The 25,867-nt window shown below is 37.7% G+C and overlaps 1 protein-coding gene and 1 long non-coding RNA gene across 2 annotated transcripts in view; one reads left to right on the top strand and one right to left on the bottom strand.

The window, feature by feature from the left end:
* stxbp5l (syntaxin binding protein 5L) overlaps positions 1-25,867 on the bottom strand; it is a 134,930-nt gene that overhangs the window by 51,270 nt on the left and 57,793 nt on the right. The window contains exons 3-5 of the mRNA XM_017309306.1: positions 21,029-21,110; positions 15,817-15,917; positions 8,868-9,002 (exon numbers count right to left, since the gene is read on the bottom strand). Of these exons, the coding sequence (XP_017164795.1) occupies positions 8,868-9,002; positions 15,817-15,917; positions 21,029-21,110 (318 nt within the window). The remainder of the gene's footprint in view (positions 1-8,867; positions 9,003-15,816; positions 15,918-21,028; positions 21,111-25,867) is intronic.
* On the top strand, positions 4,739-8,362 carry LOC108165648 (uncharacterized). Its single transcript, XR_001775987.1, has 2 exons — positions 4,739-4,900; positions 7,979-8,362. It is a non-coding gene; the product is annotated as an uncharacterized LOC108165648 (long non-coding RNA).

The following is a 25,867-nucleotide window of genomic DNA, read 5'->3' as shown; positions in this document are numbered from 1 at the left end:
AAAAAAGCCAACAAAATTACTGATATTTAGAGAGCACTGAGAGAAAATAAAAAGCAGAGAKGGGAGCACATATGCACTTTAAAAGGTGGTGTGTTATAACTATAATTTTCTTGTAATAAAAATCCAGCTGACAGCTACATTTAGTAAATTACCCTTTTGTGCAGTAATACATGTAATGTGCTTTCYGGAGTGCATTTCTTTTTATTACGTGCCAATGAAAGCTGCACAATGACATGCAATCTAAGAACCATGTTCTGGTTCCCATTATAATGTCTGAAACACAAAAAGAATGCACCAAGATTTGGTATGTATAACCTAATAATAATTGTACCACTCTATACACTGATCTAAACTGGGGCACTTTGCATAATTAACTAAACGTACATTGCCTTGCAAGCGTATAAGKAGACCTTTGGTTTTTTTCCCATATTGTTACATTACAATCAGATATATTAAAGTATTTTATTGGGATCTAATGTGAGTGACCAACATTAACAAGCATGTAGTTGTAAAGTGGAAGGAACATAGTCAATATTTTCCAACAAAAAACTCTGAAAGAAAATGGATTGGTGCATGTGTATTCAGCCCTCTTTAGCAGCAAAGAGTGACCTGTATGTATAAAAAGCTAAACGCTAATCTGCAAAGGCCTCAGAAGATTTGAGAGCATCAGGAAACAAACAATGTCACAAATTTAGCTGCATGTTTAGSWTTACTGTCCTGCTGGTAGGTGAACCTCACCCCAGTCAAGTCTCTTTCTACTGCATCTAACAGGTTTTCTCCCAGGATTTCTCTTTGGTCAGCTCCATACAAATCCCCATCTACTCTGAGCAGCTTGTCTGTCCCTGCTAAAAAAGCAAATCTATAATACAGCGCCAACACCACCGTGCTTCACAGTGCAGTTGACGCGTTCAGGGTAGGCTAAAATGTTGGTTTTCCACCAAAGAAAGAGCTGTAGATGTTAGATGATGGTCCGTTTTAGCCTTTTCTGATCAGAGAACCTTCTTTCACATGTTTTTCACGAGCCCCTCGTTGCTTGTGGAAAGCTACAAGTGGGTCTTTTTATAGCCTTTCAACAATGGCTTTTTGCTTATGAATTTTACATAAAGGTGAGGTCTTTAAAATGCAAGGCCAGTACTTGGTTTACCTGTCAACAAATCTAGCCAGTCTGTTGAAACAGTTGCAGCTCCTTCAGAGTAACCGGCCATTTGGCTGCTTCTTTGATTAATGCTCATCAGTGTAGGTGAATGACTATCTTAAATTCTCATAATGATCCCAGTATTATTTAAAAAAAAGAAAAATCTTCTTTTTCCCCTCAATGCTATTTAATTGATCAACAACATTCTCAAATTTCAATTCCCTATTAAAACCTAATTCCGTTTTAATGGGCGCTTCCTTCTTTTATTTCCAATTTTGACTTTCAATGATTCACTTCCTGCTAAAGAGCCCCATGTTGGTTGAAGAAAAATCCACATATAAACAGCTTATAGTCCGGAAAATACGGTATATGAAAAAAAATCTGAATGCTCTCTGGTATTACTCAGGGGGCCGGGCCAAACGTGGAGGCGGACCGGATCCGGCCCGTGGGCCGTAGTTTGGGGACCACTGCCTTAAGAAGAAAAACACTGAGCTTACATTAAATTAACYATTTGCTAATGATCCCACTACACAGATGCTCCACAACAAAAACACATAAATTGAATATATACTGATCTACGCCTTTTCATAAAGACCAACTAAATCACCTGCCTAACTACCTGCTCACAGGTAGACATCCATTAGGGTCAACTCATGATWCAAAGTTGTCTTAGAGTTTATTTATGAAAAATATTGATGCRGAGGAAAAAATKTTCTCTGTACTTATTGGATTTTCCATGGCCATGACTCAGGACTAATGCTTGCTTTTGTATACAGAAGGCTGCATTCTTTGGCTGCTGAAAGCMTTCACAATGAAGAGACGGATATGAGAATTTCAGGTGGGTTGCCAAGAAATTAGTGACTTTGTGATSAAGTTTTTTTCTGACAACTGCCAAGGCCAAGCTTTGAAATCTGTACAAAAGTAAAGCAGCAGATAATAARCCAAAAGATAAAAAAAATTATTACATTTATGAAAAAATGCTTGCTGAATATAACTGTATGAAAAGGATAAACAGCAGGCTAAAAGGTTGAGAATTTATTTAAAAACATGYTGATTTTGCTCTAACAGACAAGAGTCTTTAATCATGTAGGTGTGTGTGTATCCTGATGTGATCATAGAGTTTTAAATGTAGACATTTAAGGAGAATCTTATCAATCTGGAGGACCTGAAATAGTCCTCATTGTTTGTGTTTAGTTCCTTTGGTGTTTTAACTTTGTTTACTCCGTTTCTGGCTTTGTTTCCAATGTTCTACATTTTTACCCCCRCACCTGCTTCCGTTTAGTATCCATCACACCTGGCCTTGTTCATCTCCCTTAGTGCATTCATACCGTCACTTCTGCCTCAGCCATGGTGCAGCTGTAAGTGAGGAAACCAATGGGATTTGCTAATTGTTGTGGTCAGCATTCAGGCTAATTACTGTAAGTGATATAAGCAAATAACTGACTTTGGAAAACACTTTTTAAGTCAAAGCATACTGGCCCACTTCATCTGATAGAGGACACAGAGACAGTAGAAAAGCTTTATAATAACTTTGAGATATTTTCGCTACTCTTCAGTTTGCTAACTCAGCAAGTGTCTGTCATACAGGAACGAAACAAACATCTTTGTAAAAGGTAAACTCTCTGCTGACTTGCAGAGTTTGCTGGCATTGGGGCCATTTGAAGAAAAAGTGAACAAGTGTTTTTGTTTGTCTTACCTACATAACCTARGCAKTTCAAGGTCTGCTAACTGTCCAAACCAAAACTCAGACTTCAGGAGTTGTTCAGGTTGGCGATTCYGATTTAAATTCAGAATTTATGATTTCAGAGTAACAAATTTTGCAGGTTTTTAGYTCTGCGAGTGTCTTCCTTTCATTTCACCTTTTAATTTTTCACCYTGTTTTTCTTAAAATGTGCTTTTTTTATTTCTTAAATTTATATATTTTTATATGTATAACACAGTTTRTCACTACTTAACATATATTTGGGCCCTGCAACCAACCATTACCGTTTATTACAGGAATGATCTCATCTGACGGCACCCTGTGGAGCGCCTTGACAATGAGAGGGGTACYGTATTTTCCGGACTATAGAGCGCACCTCACTATAAGCTGCACCACAMAGTTTTWAAAACGTACATATCTAAACGTACATATCTAAAGCCGCACCGGCTATAAGTCGCTGGTATCTCCGCCGCTCTCGGTTTTCCACAAGGATGCAGCAGAAGGCTGCAAAGCGGAGGGCTGCGCCCTTAATAAATCTGCTATTAAGGATGCAGCCTCGTTTCCAACGACAAAACATGGATTYGTTCACGTYGAACTTACATGCAGTGGCTCTATTCCCCTCCTGTACTGCCAGATCGATACCCTTCAACTTAAAAGYGGCATCATATGAACTTCTTCTTGTGGTTTYCATGATGAGGGGATATGAGTTTTAAAACATTTCTCTGTCGTCCCTGCTGCTAGCAGGTGTTTGTTCTAAATGAAAATCAGCACTTTCTTCTTTGATTTCCAATGTTGACTTAAAATGATTCACTTCCTGCTAAAGAGCCCCCTGGCGGTTGAAGAAAAATTCACAGAAAAGCCGCACCAGGCTATAAGCCGCATGTTTCAAAGTGTGGGGGRGAAAGTAGCGGCTTATAATCCGAAAAATACGGTAATCATAACACAAACTGAAGGCCATGATGTCATAGTAGCTCAACATATACAGGAGTGATTTTCCTTTTTTTTCCTCCACTACACTAAAGTTTATTACATAAATTAATGAAAACAATTAAATGTTACTTAGTGGCTTTGGTTGTCAACACTCATTTAATTTCAGCATAAGACAGTATTGCTAAGCTCCAACATTAATTTRTAATTCTGATGTTTTGTTTTATTATTTGTTTTCAGAAGTGGAGAGGATCTAAGGCCACAATAATTCCTTCTTGCACCCAATTAAAAATAATCTCTAAAATCCCCAAGATAAATATAAAAAAAAACATGAAACAACCAGCTAATGAAGCTACTGCATTATAGATGAACTTTAATATATATTAGTTACGTTTTTAATTGAGCCTTCAATGCTCAACTAATAGCATAATAAATAAATTATTTAGCTTTTACAAGTTTAATATTTTGATCTAGTTTGTAATGATAATTTTACATTTTGTTTGGTCCTTTTAATGTTTTTGTTTTCACATTTTCATGTTTCGTTTTATTGTGTTGTCACAACTTGTCTAATATTTTACTTTTATGATTTTTGTTTCAAATGTGCTTAATTTGCTGATTCCATGTGTGTGAATAGGATGTCAGTATCTTTATAATCCATACAAAACTCATGTCTTACACTTTGAATAAAATGTTCTCTTCAAATTAAATTTAAATTAATTYACCGACTGACTTACTGACMGATTCTTAACCACATAAATGTCCATGTATACTTTTTGACACCTTGTTTAACCAGCCAGCCTTCTGGACTCGTCATACTGCATAGCCAGAAGCCTTAAATAGAATACATTAACATACAAATTTAAAATTTTGATTTAATTTCTGGCAATGCATTGTGTAAGAACTACATTTGTCCAGACGGCTTTGTCTAATGAACAGATTACCATATCAGTCCTCCTAAAAGCTTTTAAGAACGCTGCTGGTGTCTCAGTGTCTGTTGAGCAATGGTGTTGCCAAAGAAACCAGCAACTGTTAAACAATGCAGCATTTTGTGGCCTTGGGAATAAAAAAATGGAAATAAAGCATGCCGCAGCACATGCTGGAAAGTGAGAGGAAAGGATCGAATTTAAATAGATATTGTAAGTATTCAATTATTTTCAAACAAATGTCATGCAAGGACATGTTTATCTCCACCAGGTCCGCTGGAACCATGGCAACCAATCATGGTTAGATGAGGGTAAATAATCAAAACGACAGCTGAAAGGGAGCTAGACAGGGCAGGAAATAGTCGGCAGCAAACATGTCAAGAACACAATACATTCACACGACCACATATTTATTTTATATCCCATGTGAGAAGGCTTTGCTTCAGGTTGCCCAAGCATGTGACTTATATCGAAAGCATTCAGATTTAGATGCATGAAATGGCTAAAAATAGATCATTTATTTTAGAGGAAAGCACCGTTTGATGGTTATAGATGTTTTGATTTATTTAGATTGAGAGGGATTTTGTAAAAAGAATAACGTTAGGCAGTCACTGTGCAGGAAGTCGTGGTAGAATAATAACCATTGAGCTCAACTCGAAACATCACAGGAAAAAAATGACAGACAACATCATACTTTTTCATAAGAATTGATGCAAAAAGAAATGTACTTAAATGGAGCACTATAATCCTGGAAGTGGAAAAAAAAATGACCCAGCAGTRCACAGTGKACAGGTCACCAGTCCATGACAGGGAGCCACAGGCGCAGAAGACAAACAACTTTGAAACAACCTTGTCATATGACAATTTTAAAGGTAACATCTAAACATTTTAAGATAAAAGTAGCAACATGAACTACATTATTATAAACAAAATATGTAAAAAAAAAAAAAAAAGGTTATAAGTTGTTGGAGGGCATAGCCACACATCATTTAACCCTTTATTTGAAGCTTGTAATATACTTGGATTAGGGTCTTTTCTTTGCGGGATCTTTATTTCTGTACTAATGTTGTATTTTAGCCTGGATAAATTAAGAACAAAGCCGCTCTCATTCATATAAATTTCTGTTAATTATGTCAGAACATGTGTACTTATTCCATTAAGAAAACATCATCACATTATTATCTTGTTTAAGTTCTTTTACACAACATGTTACCTCAAGTCTCCTTGACTAAAAACATGTTAAAGTTTGATCTCGGGAAAGTGTAACTACTACACTGGTCAGATATAATCACAATTTCATCCATCCATCCATTTTCTTTACACCCTTGTCCCTTAGTGGGGTCGAGAGGGTTGCTGGTGCCCATCTCCAGCTAACGTTCCAGGCGAAAGGCGGGATACACCCTGGACAGGTCGCCAGTCTGTCGCAGGGCAGTTTTTTATTTATTCCATCCATCCATCCATTTTCTTTACACCCTTGTCCCTTAGTGGGGTCGAGAGGGTTGCTGGTGCCCATCTCCAGCTAACGTTCCAGGCGAAAGGCGGGATACACCCTGGACAGGTCGCCAGTCTGTCGCAGGGCAACACAGAGACACACAGGACAAACAACCATGCACACACACATGGGAGAACACAGCAGCTCACTCGGCTACATGTTATAGATCCTAATAATAAGTGGAATTATTGTCTTGATAATAACCTAGGGGCAATTTGGAGAGGTCAATTAACCTGAGAGTCATGTTTTTGGACTGTGGGAGGAAACCGGAGTACCCGGAGAAAACCCATGCATGCACAGTTTGATCTCGCAAACTTCATGCAGAAAGACTGGGGCCGGGAATCGGACCCAGAACCTTCTTGCTGCAAGGCAACAGCTCTACCAACTGCGCCACCGTTCAGATATAGTCACAGTTTTTGTATATTAATTTAAGGTTATAATTGTGATTGATGACCTTTGCAAAGTGCATGATTTGACTCTGTATCTTTAAAAACCCATGCAGTCAAGACAATAATATTTCTATACCCTCAACCTGACATGAATTATATTTTATGCGGCATGACCACTTTCTTTCTCTTTATTACAGAATCAGGAAGTTGCTGAAAGCCTATTGTTTGTTTTCACTATCCTTGCAGCACAAAGCTAGACATGCCAGTGTTGATTACACAATGCAAGGCGTAAACACAATTCCACTTATTATTAGGATCTATAACATGTAGCCGAGTGAGCTGCTTCTCCCATTCCTCCCTGCATCTCATTTTTTACATCTCATTTTGGAACAAATTTCCTGGAGATGAAATTGGGCATTAAATATGTTGCAAAGCTATTTGAATTTCAATGAGAGCCAGGTCCTCCCATTTTGGCGCCGCAGTCCCTGTTGAATTGTTGCTATAACAGACTCTTTTCAAGAGTGCACACTTCGGTTTGAATTAAATTAATCCATCTGTGAACGGGTGTTACACAAACAAACACTCTAAGCGCACAGACAACACACAAAAGTGTGAGTAACATGTGCATGTTACTCACACTTATTTGAAAAAGTCTGAACAATTTCTCTCCTGCTCACTAAATGATCCACAGTTGAAAAAACACAAAGCCCTGGCTCATCCTTATTCATGTTCTGTGGAAAGCGTTCCATTACAAACAATGAATTTCCCCAGTCCCTCTGTATACTGATAGGAGAGGAATGATTATCTTCTGGTTATACTTCTCATGAACTCCAGCTTAGAGAGGGACAGAGTGCTGAGAAATGTAAAATATAGAATAGATTAGTTTATGTTTAATAAAGAGAAAAGGATTCTTCCACTGAGCTGGATGAATGCCCTGCTGCCTCACRWGGAAGAATAAACAAACTAGTGACATTGTCAAATCTGTTGTTCTTTAAAAACYGTCTTTGGGTTTTCATTTATTGATGACGTGTCCATAATCGGTAAATATGTTTGCATGTTAGCTGGTGGTTTAAAGTTTTTTTTTTGTGCAATACAGAGCCTTGCAAAATAAGTAATTGCACACCTTGAACTTTTTCACTTGTCAAATTACCACCATAAATGTMATTTTTTAACRTTTTTTTTAAATAATKCAAAGTTGTGCATAATCATAAAGCAGACAGATAATGTCAGACAGATATATGKTTTTTTAATACATATATCTGAATTAAAAATAAAATGTTTTCTGCTATACAAATAAACTTGACTTGACTTAATTATGGCCAGAAAATGCTGTTTGGGTCAGTCATCCAACCACAAACAAGACTTGAACTGTTTGAAAAGAAATGATTTTTGCTTTGTTTCTTCCAACAGAGATCTACAAAAGAACAGATTAACAACACTCGCCGTCTTAACACCCCAGCCCTGCAAACTGATTGGCAGTCAGGCCTCCCACACAAACACATCAGTGTTAAAACTGCTCACTTTAGTTTGGGCTGACATACAACATGGTTTGGAAAAAGACTTATGACTGACACTGCAGCAGGGTGACTTGTCAGGGTAACACCAGAAGAGTGGCACATAGGTGGGTGAAGCCAAGAAAAAAAATGGGCGTACAATGCAACTGAGCACCAGTTGTTTTCTTGTGCTTTTAGTTGTCAATCTGCAGCTTACTGCATGTAGGCTGCCAGTCTGCACAGCCAGCCATACGCAAACAAAAGTAAATGTCAGATGAGTAAACCCTTGCATTTTAAGTAACGATGACTCACAAGATTATTAAATATTAGTTTAAGAAAAATGTACTTAATAATGAGTGCACTTTAGGCTGGTTTGTATATTCATGGTGTACATATTTCTGTGGGTGTATGAGATATGTAAAGTGAGATGAGTTGGAGAAAGAGGTTAATATTTTAACTGCTATTTTTAATAATTATGTTCATAACTCTGGATGGTCACTTATCTGCCCAGTATGCAGTCACCAGTAACAGCTCCTAATTTTGAAAATGTTATTTAGTGTCCCAAGATGCTCAACAACAATGTAGCTAGATTTAAAGGTCTTGAATAGCTGCCTGTTTTTTTTTTAAAGCCAAAAGCAAAAATATCATCATTTACAATCAATACTTAGCAACCAACAAACCACCTTAACAATTACTGTCTGCAGCTCCGCATGTATCATTATCCTAACAATTAAAACATCTCTACTGACACCATAATAACAATGTTATCACTGTAAAYGGTGGTGTTTGAAACGCTTGATACTTACAGTTCTATGGCCTTGTTCCACATGATAACATATCCAGACAAAATAAAAGACTCAATGTTGACGATGTGTGTGTTTCCACGCTCCGTCCCCACGTACAGCCATTTACTCTGAAAGGGCAGGTGGCAAAAGGTGATCCTGGGGAACAAAGGGTGGGAAAATGACCAAGTGTCAGAATATCAGACAGAAGGGTAAATGTCTGCAAGTCAATAACATGTCTTACAGTAGTTTTTACTGGTCCAGTTTTATTGACGTTTATTGTAATTACATCTATCTCACAAAAAGGCAATTTTAACCCATTTCCTTTCAAATATAAACTAAATGAAACAAATCAGCCTTTAAAGGTAAACTATTATCACTTTCATTGTTTTCAAAGTAGATGAAACGTATTTTAAAACCATTAAAAAAAAAATCAACCATGTAATTAAACATCTGTTTAGTTTGTTGTTGGATTAAAAACAACAAAAGTGATTGAGCACATTTTCTACAAAGACCATCTGGGAAGGAACTGTTGTTGAATTCTGTGAAAGTACAAATGCAAAAAGCACAGACTGGTCACACATTAAATAATGCTTCTTCTGCAGGAAACACCTGAAACAATATGAAACAGCCACAAAATTGGCTATGGGGAGGACAAACCAAAGCTAAGTGACAGCTCATGTAATTGATATGAAATAGAAGGGAGCCAGTATATGCACCATTAAGGCAAACGAGGYATTTCTTGTGATTTTAAAGTGTCTTTTGTCAGTACAACATGTTAGCTGATCTGCACTAAATGAAGTCAAACTTGCGCTGGAGACTTCTCAATTCACTACTTTAGTCCTGGTGTATGCTACACTGATGCCAGAGTTTGACATTTCCAGCTGAACATCATTAAGTGGTATCTTTCACATGCCTTTTCAGCGACCTTGTGCTGGCAGTTTTTGTCTTCCATGCTTTTTTTACCCCTCAAATTTCCTGATTTCAGTCAAGGATGCACAATTCTGGAAGTCAAAGCTACAAGCTTGAACAAAGGAACAAAACAAAAGAAAAAAGTTGCAAAACTTCTAGGCCCATTTAATCAAAGAAACAACTACTGAATGAAAAAAAGTTAAACTTAAGCTTAACTTTACCTATGTCATTCAAACRCATCTTACGATGACTCATTTCCACAAGCCAAACCATGAGTCATTCTGTATCAAGGTTTTATTTAGAATACAGGTTTCATTACCARCTGTTGCTTTTCCTGCTCTGTATATATGTTGTCACTCCTACTGAGGRCGTCTTATGCCACAAAAGCAGTACAGTCTTTCAACATTTATATTTTACATGCACCTCTCCACATGCATTTGTTTAAATTGTATGTTACTCTTCATTTCAGAGACACCARCTGCTCCACAAGTAATTTTCTCAAKGAGTTTAGTTTTAGATTTAAAAAGAAAGACTTTTCACAAATATTTGACCATTTCAATGGGTTTAGCTCTTATAACAATCACTAATGTAGTTGTGGCTCTATGGGTGTAGTAAGTGTGAACCATCACCCGGCTTTAAATATTTCACAGCCTCCAACAGGTTATCTTTCTTCTTTCATATATCTTCCCTCTGGTTCTATCTGTCAGCTTATCTGTCCCTATTGAAAAGAAGCATCAATATTCCAACAGCATGATGCTGTCAACATGTTTCACCATGAGGATGGAGTTTGGAAATATAGGATTTTGCAAAGGCCGGAACTTTCCTCCCCATGTTCACTTTGACAATTGCCCTCAGTCATTTATAATGGATCCCAGTGGTCTATTATATTTTGGAAACCTACAGTAATGGGCAATATACATTCTACTGGGATCATATAAACTCATACACAGGCCTTTGTTGCTTATATTTTTGATTACCATGTTTATTAAATAGAGTTGATAAAACACTTATTCTGCCAATGAGTTGTATCATCTTCCCCATATAAAAAAGATCAGCAGACCGTTATACATGTCTATGCTGATTACTTTACAGAAGTGTAGGGGTGGAGTGCATGTGTGTGCGTGTGTGTGTGTGTGCGTGTGGAAGCAGAACGGGGGTGGGAGGGATGCTCATTGGGCTTCAGCCCAACATCCACTCACCCTGTGGGCAGTCGGATTATTTGATAGAAGACAAATGAGATGGCAGACAATTCAATAAGAATTTTAGGAGCTTAAGGTGATRACAATATCAGAACTGGCGGGGTGGGGGGAAAGCAGAATTTCCTTTTACAAAACAGAGGATTAGACAATCTTATGCCTTCTAGAAAATACAAATTTCTTATTTACTTTAAAAAGATTTTTCATGGTTTTCTTGAATTACTTTGAGTAATCMTGTTACATAAAAACAAGCCAGAGGGGACACTTCCAAAAGTATCAAGACTTTTAAACTTTACTGTTTCTAARGTGACAAATAAACAGGCGTTTACCTTGGAATGGGAAACATTAATATTAATAATATTTCTATGGTTCTCACCTTGGCTGTGGGTTCAGGTGAGACCTTGTTGGCTCYGTTCACTACATCCTATAATTAACCACATAGAACATTAACTCTCCTACAATGTTGCCCTCACTTTGTAACACCTCTAAAATGTTTTATTGTACTAGCATAGACACATACACAAAATTTCTGAGAAATCAACCCTGAATTTATTTTTAATATATTTAGTATTTAGGATCTGTTTTTCTAATACGCTGGTATACCAGGAAATAGCCCAAAGGCTGAAGGTTTCATTAACACACACTCAAGGTACATGTGAAAAAGTTGCAGTTGGTCATTGTAAAGTATTGTGGGAGAGATGTGATGATGCATCTCTTCCAACAAACTTGGAAATGTTGTTAGAATAGATTTTAAGTTAAAAAAAAAAAGAACGGTGCTATCTTGAAGAAAAGTGAAAATAGGCCATCACTCAGTAAGATAATGATCCAAAATATCAAGTCACTCACTTTTGCTGGTAAAAGACGCAAAGTAGAGGAACAAGGTACCACAACTGGTGTAATAACAACCAAAGAAGACAGCTGCCTTCTGACTAGGCTCTGTGAGACCAGTCGAGAAGCAAACACCCTTAATGGAGTAAACAGATGTAGAGATTAAGTGGTTTGGTTGCATCACCCAGGGAATTGGCAACCTTGCCATCTGCTCTGCGTGACTTGTGACAACTGCTAAAGGAATCCCACAAAGACTTACTGTATCATTAACCAACAGACATGTGCCATGATGACGACTACATTAGYTAAAACAGCTCATTTTTGCTGAGAGGAACACAATAGAAACTGTCCGGTGTGTCATGTATTGCAAAAGTCAATTTTGTTTGGATTGTGCTCAGTTGCGTTTTCTATTTCTTTTTTTTTGACAGCAGAATGCCAGTCACAGGAGATTGCCAGGCACAAGCTGCTGGCTGACAGTTGTCACAAAACAATTCTTCAGACACTATTGTTTTGGGTCCCAGTAGGATGTTGGGGTGCTAATTGTCAGAGGTTCAGCCCAGAGACACAGAGCTAACTGGAAAGGTGCTGCTCTGCCTCTAGTGGGTGACTCATGATGCCTTTTCCCTTCTTTTGTCTTGGATGGTGATTCAGTGCACCTCCGCTGTGAGCAAGTGGCTCTGCCTCCTACCATGTTGCACCAGAGCCAGGTTATAGACATCTGATTTGATGGAAATCACTTCAGAAAATATTTACCACTGTATTAGAGAAGGTAGCTTTTATGTATTTACATATCTATAGAGATGATCCCTAAAGTTTTTCACAAATTAAAGCAGATCCTTGCCATTAATCTTTGCAAAATAGATAAAGTTAATGGATGGAGAATGTCTATGGACAGCAATWTTCAAATGTTCCCACAGATTCTCAATTGGCTTTTAATCTGGACTTGCCATTATCTTCATGGAAGGTTATTCTCTGACCAAGTTTCACATTTTTGCAGCCAATAACATGTTTTCCTGAAGGATTACTGATTATTTGGCTCWAGTCATCTTCCCATGAACTCTGACCAGCTTCCTTGTACTGTACTTCTTAAAGAGCCATGCCCTGGTTACCTTTCAAGTGGAGGTGTCATAGCACACACAAATATTGATTACCTCAATTTTAATGTGATGTTTTTTGTAGAACAGAAAAAAAAAGCATATACCAAATTATAGGTTTTGCCTTATGGTCTCCTACCTATTTAGCATTGAAAAAAATATATGATGCAATTCCTTGCCATACTTCCACATATTATGCTGTAGCACCAGAAAAAGTTTGTGGGCTGCTAATCACAAAAATAACTCATAATGCATGTCAGCATTATGAGTTATTTTTGCATTGCTGTTCTTGTTGAGAACTTTAGAAATGTTATTTCTCTACCTGGATAATAAGGGTGATACGTTTGATAGATTGTCAAAATTCAGATATGCTTGGGTAATTTATGTACCATGACGGTTAGGTATGAAAACATGAACCATTGCACCCCTACATTTAAGCACTGATGGCAGAGTCAGTAATGACTTTGACTCTCAACAGTCACAGTCTTCAAGAGCATCATGAAAGTGGCATCATGAACTAAAAATGGATGTGTCTATCCATGAGTTAACTACTCAGTGAGAAAGTTGGTTGACTTTCAGAATGAAAAAGTTTCATGTTTTGTTCGCTGTTGACCTAGAATACCATCACATATTCTGTTGTGTGTTCAGGTTGGGAATTTGGCAAAAAAAAAAAAAAAAATGTCACAAACAAGTACGAAAAACACTGAATATGTTGGCCATTCATTTTCTTTACTCAATGCTGCAAGAATTAAAAGGTTTCTGCAGCACATCTTTCTAAAGGTCACCTATTTTAAAATAATTTCAATAATCAGCAAACTGCTGTTAAGAGTTATTGGATTTTGAGAGCAGATTTCTTTGCTGAAAGAAATTCAACACCCACAGTGACTTTGTGACCCTGCACTCCGTAGAAAAAAATTGCTTTCACTGTTCGACAAATTCAGCACCATTTTCATTAAATGTCCTTTCCGCTGACACAAGGACAGAAAGCAGCATTTCAAAGACATCAAAAGGTCTCTGGTACTGAACAAAGTCAGAAAATTGAAAAAAAACAACATTAGTGCATAAATGTTGCACTATCCCAGAATCTTATCACCAACATTTTCCTGTATAACTGAGTTGCTGTTTTAGCTTGGTTAAGTAAACATGTTTCAGAACCCATTTCATTGGTTCCTCTTTCACCAGATCAAGACTACCCTATAATCTTTTTGCTGCTTCACCGGTCATCCTCCAACAATGCTCCTGTGCCGGTACGTCCACAGCTGTTTCCTCACCATCTACACATTTTCTTCCCCGTTATCCTTCTCCTTCCAAGTCTTTATTTTTACTTTTAAGCTCCTTGTGGTTTTGCTTGTTGTGAAGAATGGAGCATAATGTTACCAATCAATTCTGTTTTTCACCTCAGCTTCCTTGCAAAGCATCYCCACTAATTCCACACTTATTTTTGAATTTATATCCAATAAATCTAATTTATATAAACTTCCACCTAATTTTTTAGTAAAGAATTATCAAATAAAATGATGGATTGTCACAAATTGGTCAATGTCATTTTGACACCCAGGGTAGTGTGGCCTTTGGGATCAGAGCTGATATTCACCCAAGAAGACCTCTCCAACACCCTCCATGGACTAAATGACAGGCTGAACGGTTTTTATTTTTATTGTGCCGTCCTGTTATGATATTGAGGGGACCGTAAAATGCTTGCACAAAACAATGAGAACAGCTTGATAATTGGAGGCTGCTGGATGTTTTGTAGTTTMAAGTGGGTTAATTTTATGTTTGTAGATGAAAACCTTGAATGATAAAAGATTATGAAAGCAKAATTGAGTTAATGTTTAAYAGTGGGAACAGAGACCAGGCTGCTACCGTAAGGTGAAGGCGGAGAGTGCTCACATTAAGCTGCTATAAATTGASAGACTCATAAAAAAATCAGGGATTAAAACCCGTGCATATTGACTTTCATATGAGAGGATACTTCATATTCAGAGGGTGAGAAGAGGTTTGACATTTAAATCTTGAAAGACATGTTTGCTTTAGATGCAAGGTGAGCAGGTTTTAGAAACTTAATCTAAGATGAAGAAAAACCAAAGTTATTTAAAGATGAACAAAGTAAGTCAGAGTAAAAGATTTACTTGTACGTCTTCTTTCAATTTAAATCATAAAAAGGTTTTGATTGTTTTGACTTATCGGTAAGGATTCTGCAATGGTTTTGTATTTTAGCATGACATGTGTAACCTTATATCTTGGGTAAAAGTAACACAGCAGCAGCATCCTCTCTCTATTACCCTCATGACCCTGCAGAGATATCAGGCATAACAGCATCTGAAATAAACTCTTACAGGAACTTTAGGGCAAAACTTTGCTCCTCTGTAGGAGGAGAAAACCACTCAGTTCTATCACACAACGAAAAAAATCMGTGGCGGAACCACCACGTTTACAAAGCTGCACATTTGACCCTTAATAACAAATCAAATTGAAGTCATGCACCACCATGCACAGAATGACCAGACTGCCATTACCAATATATATATATTTTTTTGTTTGGTTTTTGCTCTACAAGCTCTCCTACATGGAGGCAGTGTACAGCACTCGGGTAAAAATGGTTTCCTGTGGTTCCAGGGTTAAAATGCAAAAACAACTCTGGGATTTTGTCACTACCGTAGCTGTATGGGCCACATCTCCCATAGAATCAAACCTAAAATCATTCATCTGGCCACAGCAGCAAGAGTGGTAGAATAATCTTCTGGTACAGCATGATGGGTATGGACAGGTCAGCTGTGTAATGGGAGTCAGATCAGAAGAAGTCTTTGGTCACTGGACTGAATTACTCAGAGACAGGTGCATTCCTTTTTCACAAAGTGTAAGATGTGGAGTGTGTGTTCACTCAGCGTTGATATATGTGTGTGTAGATCAGGTGTCTGTCAATCAAGCTGAATTTTTGCGTACCTCTCTCTGTTGAATTTGAGTGAATGCAAGACTGCTGGTCGTCTCTGGCGCAGATTCCACAGGTGGAGTGTGTCGTCTGCACAGGCTGTGACCAGCGCCCCCTGAAAGAAAAAGAAAATACATTTTAGCAGAAAAGAAATTTGACTTATGAAAGAATTCGGTTTGCTTGAAGTGAGGTTCTGTTACTCATTATGAGTAATAATTCCAATAATTGTAGTAGACACAATGCTACTTTGATAGAAGTGGAAAAGTGAAGAAATCCTCAAGGTGTAAGGAAGTCAGATGGACATGATGTTTAGCCCAGTTCAAAGATGTAAGCGAAAACTGGAAATGTTTGTATTTATGGGATGCAATGCTGTGTCAGTAACTACCAGCCATCTAAGCGTTCACTATTGTTAAACATGTATCCATTTGATTGCTCCAACCCAGGTTGAGTATCTACGCATCCTTGAGTTGGTGTCTGATTGTCGGTCTCTTGGGGTTACTTCTAAACAACTCCAAAACCTGTAAAAGTACAGGAATCTAGAATCCAGGGGTCTTACAACTTCTAGATGTGTCTCAGCTTCAACAAACCTGAGTCCCATAATGAGGTCATTAGCAGGATTCTGGAGAACTTGACTGCAGACTTAGGAGCTAATTAAACCATGTGATTTAAGAATTCTGGACCAGGGGCGCATCTAAAAGCTGCAGAAAGCTGGCCCTCAGTGATTACAATGAAAAAAAAAAAAGCAGATTCCCCTTTAATGAAGGTTTGTATCACAGTAAATCATCACTTAGTGCTCTCTTCTCAGGTAGTAAATATCATCAGAAAATCCTGACAGCCTTTAAACCTGGAACTGGAACAGATTTAAAAATTTCTTTGGATGCCATTCACAGCTCCAAGCTACAACCCCATAATGGAGCATGGCATGACACCCAGCAGAAACTGTTACTAGCTCAGTGTCGTCCTCTTCTGTTTAAAATTTTGTTTTGCAAAAACGTTCCCCAGAATTTTCCTTTTGAAATTTTTCAGATGAAACAAAGAAACTGCTTCAAGAGCTCATGTTTAGGTTGTTGATGTTTGGCTTTATATGATAGTCAATTCATTCACACTCACCTTTCAAAACCAACAAAAAAAAAAACTGCTACAGGATGCTAAAAGTACCACTAAGRAAATGTGYAGCACATTTAAAGACCAGTGACTCTAGTGTTTTTAAGATAATATAACCTGCAATGAGAAAAGATCCAAATAATACAGCCAGCATCTCCAGAACATCTAGATTCTTGTTTTTCTGACAGATCACAGTTTGTGGTGTCCAACAGTTGTGCAAATGAGAAAACAGCAGCACCACATATGCAACAGTTTCTCCTCAGCCCGCAGAAATAAGATATCCAGCACAACTTTGAGTTCTTTCAGCTGCAGAAATACTCAAATGACTTTGCAGTCAGTCACTTTTTAGAGGGAATGAAAAGAATCAGAAAACATATTTGATCTTAAAAGAAAACGTTATCACCAAGATATGAAGCATGAAGGCAAAGAGCAGAGTCTTCTTTTATTTTTTTTTCATAACTCATCTCTTATCAGTCCCCGGTAGAGAGAATTTTTTATTTTTTTTTAACCCCTAATCTTTTGGGTCTGCATCGTTGCTCAAAGAAACTGAACAAACAGACAAAAACAGCTTGCTTTGTCATTGGTACTCCCCCACAACCTGTAGTTCTGGTTATATAAATAAGAGTGGTGTCCAAGCTGCTCAGCATAATGGACCGCACTACCTGCCACATCCTTCAGCACTGCTACAACGAGAAYGTTGGAGGTAATGCCACTCTGCATTAATTTCCTTTTTAATTCTACAGAGGAAATACACAATCCAGTTTCCTTGTCCTGTTTTTTCTAATCATGTATATTATATTTGCAATTACAATAAAATGTCCCTTTGGGAGCTGGCATGGATTTGTTTGACTCCACTGCATTCAAGAGTAAAAAWAAAATTGCAATTAGGCCAGCAAATATTTACAGGATCTGCACTAAGCAAAGGAGTAAAATGACACATCATATTGGAGAAAACACTGGTGTCAGCCCAACATCTGAAGAAAATTGAGATTACAGTTGAATTCCCACTGAGGCTGTGCCTGCAGAGCATCGTCGTAAAGACTGGAGCCCAGGGAGAATTAGCTTTAGATTACAAACCTAATCACAGGATTAAGGACTGTAATGTTGCATGGACTGCTTCCAACTGATTTCCATATTGGTGACATATCCCACCGATTCTCCAAATCCATTAATTTATGGGAAGCAGAAAAGAAGTTTAACAATAACTTGTTAAAATTGTTTTTAAGAAGATTATTTACACCTCCTCCAAAAATACAAGTACTATTACAGTACTGAACGTCTTTCCCTCCTGATTGTTTACTTTATTTTTCCTGGTGYTCATAATTCTTTCAAAGATTTTTGTGAAATACAACTACGTCTATAGAAAATAGCCTTCCCTTTTTTCTATATACAGAATGATTTGGATGCTAGCAAGTTCAGAAAATTAATTTGTTTGTATAACTTTACCTTACCAACAGCTTTCCATTCAAAGCGACTCATTTTCTTTTCTGCATCTCATGTAATTGCTCCCCTGGGGTTGGATTAAAGCTGTTCTGCATTGAAGGAATTAGTCATTTCCAATTACCAAAACGGATTTGTCAAATGGATGTGCAAACTTTCAGAGAGAAAATGTCTTTCGAGGGCCATTATCCACGTAGCTGCTCTGTAAATGATTCTTGTTTCAGAACAAATTTAAGAAGATTTTGAATGCATATAGCCAAATCAACATCCTGCAATGTGGTTGGACATTAGGAATGATCCAAATTACTTTTGGAAAAGAGTTCTAGTTTYAATGCACTCCTTTTTAGATGTTTAGCCAACATGTTGATTCTCAGTGATTCCCGGTCTCAAAACATTTAATCGGTATATTCAGAATTAATCTTTGAAATGTTCCTGTGAGCCATAACCACATTATGCAAAGAAGACAAGAGTGYATGGAGTATGGATTYGAAGAAGGTGCAAAACCATCTTACAAAGAAAATATGTCAGGCAGGAGAACAAGAACATGAGCAGCCGACATGGTACAATCTACCTGACTGCCAGTGTGTAATTATTGTGATGGCAACAAAAAGAAAGGTGAGCAGATACATGGATGGTGCATGTATGCTGACAGCAATATTATAATGAGCAGCAAAACCAGCAAACTATACAACTTACATATATACTGTATATATATTTATGATGGTCTACACCAACTTGTGTCAAACTGCTGACTTCATGGATTGAGAGAGAGCTACTAAAGGTCACAGTGTGCTCTATCCTAATAGAAAGTTGKGTGGAAGGAAACAGTATAATATAGCATGGTAAGGAMAGTTTGTGTATATGGTAGCATTTCTTAAATCCACCTGAGACCAAAATGCTGGTCTATGTGTATTATTTCAACAAGACATGCTCTGTTGCTCTTCTCCACAGACTTAGTGCGCATTTGAGGCCTTAGATTTTCACACGCAATGTTACACCCACATCCAAAGTCAGTACCTGTCAGAGAGCACACAAACTGCTCTCTCTCCTTTTACCATCCACCTCAATTTGCCACAGACGCATCACAAGCAGGCCAGTGAGTGATGAAGAAGCAGGCAAAATATACACTCTATAAAGATTACAGCAGAATRAAAAAGTAGAAAAAATAGAGATACATTTTACATACAAACCAGAATCTGATTGTTACTGAACAAGAATTGTCTTTAACAAGCTTACAGCAGATTGTTCTGCTTTTGAACAAATGATTGTCAATATGATTCTTTTGAAGGCTAGTTCATTGTACACAGATTATCACCTAACCCACAAGGCAAGTGAGTGATGCTATTTATCTCTTTATTATTGCTCCTGGTGGGGTGGAYATATGCTTGAGTACAAAACTGTGATTGGAAAAAGAACAAATCATTCTATAACATCAGTGTTTAAGTGGTGTTCCTAGTCTGCAGTGGTTAAAGTTTATCAAAAGTGGTCCAAATGGAAGAACAGTTATGAACCGACGGCAGGACGATTGTCTACTGATGCATGTGGTGTTTAAACACTTTCAGTTGGATAACAAAGCAAAAATGGTTCAGGTGTTTCCTGGGRAGCACAACAAGTTTTAGGTGCTGACCTGTCCCACAAAATAAAAAGGGTTTCAACCCAATGAAGCTTCTGTGGGAAATGCTGGATAACCAAGAAATACCAATCTTAAAGAATCTACTGCTAGTACACCATGCCCTTTTCTAGAAAAAAATAAGTTGTAAGAAAAACACACCATCATTCATTCATAACATTGCAACAGCTCTTTGCAAAAACAAAAACAAGCTCAGCAGAATTTAGCATCCCACACCATCTCATCTGTAGAACAGTTTTATGAATTATCACTTAAAATGTAGTCTGCATGGGCTGCACAGTGGTGCAGTTGGTAGAGCTGTTGCCTTGCAGCAAGAAGGTTCTTGGTTCGATTCCCAGCCCCGGTCTTTCTGCATGGAGTTTGCATGTTCTCCCTGTGCATGCGTGGGTTTTCTCCGGGTACTCCGGTTTCCTCCCACAGTCCAAAAACATGACTGTCAGGTTAACTGGCCTCTCCAAATTGCCCCTAGGTGTGAGTGTGTGTGTGTGCATGGTTGTGTGTCCTGTGTGTCTCTGTGTTGCCCTGCGACAGACTGGCGACCTGTCCAGGGTGACCCCCGCCTCTCGCCCGGAACGTTAGCTGGAGAGGCACCAGCAACCCTCCCGACCCCATTAAGGGACAAGGGTGTAAGAAAATGGATGGAAAAATGGATGGATGTAGTATGCATAAGCTTGGTTTAGAGCAAGGACGTTTTTATTTTAAATTCCAGATACGTCTGTCAAACTATGGCTCCAAAGACTCAATGGCAACTGAAGAACCTGATGCRTCACATTTAAAATTTGGAATCWGTTTTTTTTAASATGGTTAAAAATWAAAAATAAAAAAAAACTCATGCTACAGAAACAAACTCAGTGGTGAAAGGGGTTGCTATTTTTCATCAACAAATATTACCAACATTTCCTTTCAAATGAAGCATTTTTCTAAATTATGCTTTTTAGCACACACGTTTACGGCCAAGACAAATAGGACTCATGGCTTGTATCATATGTATGCAAGAAAAAACGGCTAAAAATCATAACTTTTTGAATACATTCTCACAGATTCAGACTTACCTCATTGATGAGGAACTGAAGTTGAAGAACAGCTGCTCCGCTCTCATGTTGACAGTAGCAGTCCACACCTGGTCGGCCCAGTCTGACGGCACCAAAGAGTCAAGGACTGTTATGTTGTAATATTAGCTTAAGAAATGACAGGAACCTGTTTCAGCACTTCCAAAAAAGAAAAGACAAAATCAGCTTTACTGATTAAAGCACATCACAGGTAAATTGTAACAAATTTTCATATGGAGATACACCAGAGCTGTGTTGAGAGAATGCCGTTTCCTGAAAGTTGCTCTGACTTTTCATAATTTTTTGTTTTCAAACTGTACATTTTTATATTCACAGTAAACTCACATTTGTTTGGAAAACTGAATTTTTTTTAGGTGGTAATTAACTTTAAAGAAACACCTTGCAAAAATTATCCATATTTGTTTGCCAACTGATTTTCAGTATTTCACATTTTAAACCTTCTTAAAAGTTTAAAAATATTCCTTCCTCCATTTCCTAGAAAAGATGCTCTTTAGACCTTATTGTCCAGTGAGGCTGCAACAGTCCATGGCAAACAATAGTCTGATAACAACCATATTTTCTCATGWGAAGATAATCTAGGCCAGATAAAACCTTGAGCCTCATCTATTAGCTCGGGGGGTTGGGGATGTCTCAGAAACCCTAATTCAGAAAGGAGAAATACATCAAACTGTGATGCATGTTGGAAGGGAAATATAATAGCATGATGTATGGGAACGTTTTACCTGCACCTGCTCTCTGTGTGCTCCTGCTGTCTGTCTGGTTCACTGAGAACAAAATATTACATTGATTCCTTTTTTTAGTTTCACTCCAATACAGGTACCTGTGTCTGCACACTGACAGTATATACACATTTAGTTTTAGGTCTGAAGCTTAGGACTGTTGGCCTTTCTGTGCCATTAGTTGATATGAACCAGCACCAAAAATGTGGTTGTAATCTCTGGCTTTACTGTCGGTAAAGGYGTTCTAGTCTTTTCTGGTAATGAGAAAAAATATTAACCGATTCCGTTTTTCAGCTCCAACATCTTTCACAAAAGCTAAAACAAGAATTATGACCCTTTTCTATGTTGGCAATATTCTTAAATCTTAGTTTTGAAAAGAAATATCAAATTATATGTGATGTCTTTCTTAATTTGTATCACTGGTCATATGAATTGTCAAATTAAACTGTCAAATTATTTTGAGAAGCTTTTTATTCATCTTAATATTTTTTWAAATCAAATTGAAGCCATGTGTTTTTCTATACCACACAGATCAGGGAAAAAAAGAAACATGATTTGATATTGTGCAGTAAAAAGAGCAAAATTGGTTGAAAGAGCAAAGAGAAAAAGCAACTCCATGTCCCTCCCTCTCTGTTGCACCCTGGACATTAAAAGCACACTTTGTTCCCGTCATTCTGGCAATTCTGGGCTGTGCATTGAAAAAGCCTTTAATTTAAGAAAATGAGGGTTAAACATTGTGCTTTTGAAGCTGTGATTCATCCCTGCTTAACATTACAGCTGCACAGATAATGGGACCATCAACAAAAGGCTGCTTGTGAAACCTTTGAGTGAAATAGACAGACTTGAACTAATGTTGAGGCAGATGTCTTTGTTACTTTGTTTTTAAATTCCACCTTCACAGCTTTGACTTGTAATGTATTTTATTGAAGAGACTAACAGAGTAGCACATGATTGTGGAAAAAAATCTGTGTGGCAAAGTTTGGATATGTATTCAGGCCATTTTCTCTGACCTCCCCAAATAAAATACAGTGCAACCCAGAGTGCTTTTACAGTTTGGTTTATTGGAAACCAAAATTGTCACATTTGTTACATTTTCAGCTGGTGTGATTTGCTTTCACACTGTCAAAGAAACCCTTTGCAAAATGTATTTACCCCAACGCCTGTGGGGGCACTGCACCAAGAATCACTGAAGGAAATATAAAAAACTCAGAGGAAGACATGAGCTCAACTTCCTTCATCACAAAATGTAAGTGAAAATGGAGTGTTGTCAGACTTTAGCTGTTGTAAAATGTCTCTTTTGTAAAACACCATGAGCCATTTGTCCTGCTAGCGCTAAACTCTTGCATTCGTTTTGGTTGTTTACCCAGAATCCCCTGTGGTGGCATTTTAATATTCTGCTTCCTGCTTTTCCAGAAGTCTCTTGCATACTTGGCATTCACATATATATGTGCCAAGCTTTCATATGTACCACACCAGAGTGAGACCTAGGATTTTAGGTAGGACCAGATGTCACCTTTTGGTCCACATCAGAGTCCAATTATACATTCAAACCTCCCCAACAGAACCACAGTTTGATTCAAGTTGACTAATCAGGGCTGGTGTGAATGCACCCCAACTTTGTAGGTTTGTATCAAACCAGTCCACAACTTTTTTAAATAAAACGTAATCATCCAAAATCTTCTTTGTTGTATAGTTGTTGCATTGACACAAAACAATATATTAATACTTTTAGCATTACAATTACTACAATACGTTTTTYAGGTCTTTTCACATTTTCTATTATGTGACTTATTTTTCTGGTATGTGAAGTGACATCGTATATGAAAGAAGAATGCTATCTTAACTAAATGTGTTTAAAAAGATTTGAGGGGCAAACAAAATTGGATTTAATTTATCCTGGATAGACCACCGGAGACTAGAGGAAGTTCTCAATGTTTCAACAAACATAACAGGTGAAAATTAGCAGAAGGAAACGACATAATATGAAAACTGGGCTTGTTGTCTTGGATCTCTCTCAAGAGCAGCGACACATAAACTACACCTCGCAACCAACATTTTTAGGCATCCATTATTTTTGAGTAAGAATGACAAATCACTTTCAAACAACTACTTGTAATCGACTGTACTTGGTTCTTATTTTATTCAATCTCTGGAAMAAAACATAATTTGAATACATGATTAAAATTGTAGTTTGCCGACTGAAAGCTTAATTTTATTTTTCTTAATCTGATTGCAGTTAGACTTCATTTATTTTATTTTTTCATGAATACAACCCACATACTCAACTGTGCTGCTCAACTGTGCTGCTCAACCTACTAATGTATTTTCCTTACAAAATAAAAAAAATAAACAGACTTTTGAAAGACACACGATTTGTTGGCAAGATTATTGCAACAAACAAGTAATGAACCAAATATTGTTCATTTAGGTATAGGTGGCACTTCATAAGACTGACTTCACTTTGACAAGAAATGTGGTGGCATTTCAATTTCATCCCAAATATGTGTTGGCAATTATCCATCTTTTTCTACTTATAAAGAAACCCAAATTGTTTTTCTCATTTTATGAGCAGAACAGAATATTAGTTTGTGCTCTGTTATTTTGTGAGCGTATGAACTGTAGTGTTGTATTACAAAACACGCTGAATGATGTGACTGGTCGACTCACCCTCCCYTTTTCCCCAAAGAGATTTCTGTCAACCTTGTTTAACATCACTGGATGCCTATTGCACCTTTCAAACAGCTCAAGGCAAGGTGATTGTCTGAGCTGTAATCAAATATATGCTCACTTGACTGACAAGGGAAAAAATATATTATGTATAAAAAAAAAAAATAAAAAAAAAACTTACTCTAGGAAAATGCTTTCTGCTAAAAGCAAGCAGGAATATTGGGAAAAGGCAGATTTATTCAGCACCAGAAGGAAATGTAGCCCCTGCATTGCTCTGGAAATGATTTTCTAATGCTAATGTGCCTGTTTCAGCAATATTTACTAGTTATAATTGATGAAACTATGTGCTTTTGTCCAGCTAAACGTCTTCTGTGTAACGCATTATCAGCATACGGCCATAGAATAAGGTTCATGGAGCAGATTGTATACCTTGCCACACTTTTACAATGTGATCTAAAGTCAACGGGCCAGAATCCTCCACTATATCATATCTCTACCAGCAGCAGCCATTGCCTCAGATATGCTGAACTGCTGAACCAGACAACAGATTGCAAGTGCACCGGAGAGGATGTTCTCCGACCATTCGAGGTTCAGAATACAGCCTGCAATTTCAGGTTACAGTCAGGATTCATGCCTTTGGTGGGTGTGTCCCAGGAGACGGAGCGATGATCCACTGATTAAAAGGTCAGTGGTTTGATCTCTGACTTCTCGCTGTGCATGAGGATGTGTCCTTGGGCAAGATACTGATGTGCTCAACACAGAGAGAGGGGGGGAGAGAGACAGAGAGCAAGACTGTGTGTGAATGTGGGGGAAGGAGGAAGCACAGAAAAAAGGTGCTTGGACTACTCACAGGTCTTAAAGTAAGAAATTAGTGATACTGCATCTAATAACTACCTTCGCCCATTAACATAACTATTACCCAACATCAATAAATAATCTATTGKTTGGCTTGCATCTGCTTAAAAACAGGTTCTATAGGATTCTTTGCATATCAGTATGTAGGTAATGGCTAGTTTTCACCATAATTTATTCATGGCCACTTCTTATGTTATACAATGGTTAGAATTCAGTTAAATATCTCACTGCCACAAATGTACATATTTATTTGTCTGTGGCAGACAGTAGATATGCTCTTGAAAACCTTGAACTTGTGTGTCTCTCCTTACACCAAATATGAACAAGTTATAGACTGAGTGTGCTGCACAGGAAGATGAATGGAGCCAATCCTGGAAGAAACGTATAAGAGGCTGCAAAAAAGTGTGCAACCAAATCAAAGGCTCACCTTTCCGTAAGAAACCTTAAGAATAAAACCAGGGACACAAGAGTTTACAGCAAATCCTTTCAAGGGTTTCAAAGAGTGGTCCAGTCAAAGTACAAATCCAATTGAGAATCAGTTTTAAAACTTGGAAAAGTGCAATCCCATCTTACTGAGCTA

The sequence above is a fragment of the Poecilia reticulata genome, linkage group LG2 (assembly GCF_000633615.1).
Source record: "Poecilia reticulata strain Guanapo linkage group LG2, Guppy_female_1.0+MT, whole genome shotgun sequence".
Classification (NCBI taxonomy): domain Eukaryota; kingdom Metazoa; phylum Chordata; class Actinopteri; order Cyprinodontiformes; family Poeciliidae; genus Poecilia; species Poecilia reticulata.
Note: the sequence above shows the minus strand (reverse complement) of the source record. Positions and strands in the feature narration are given on the sequence as shown.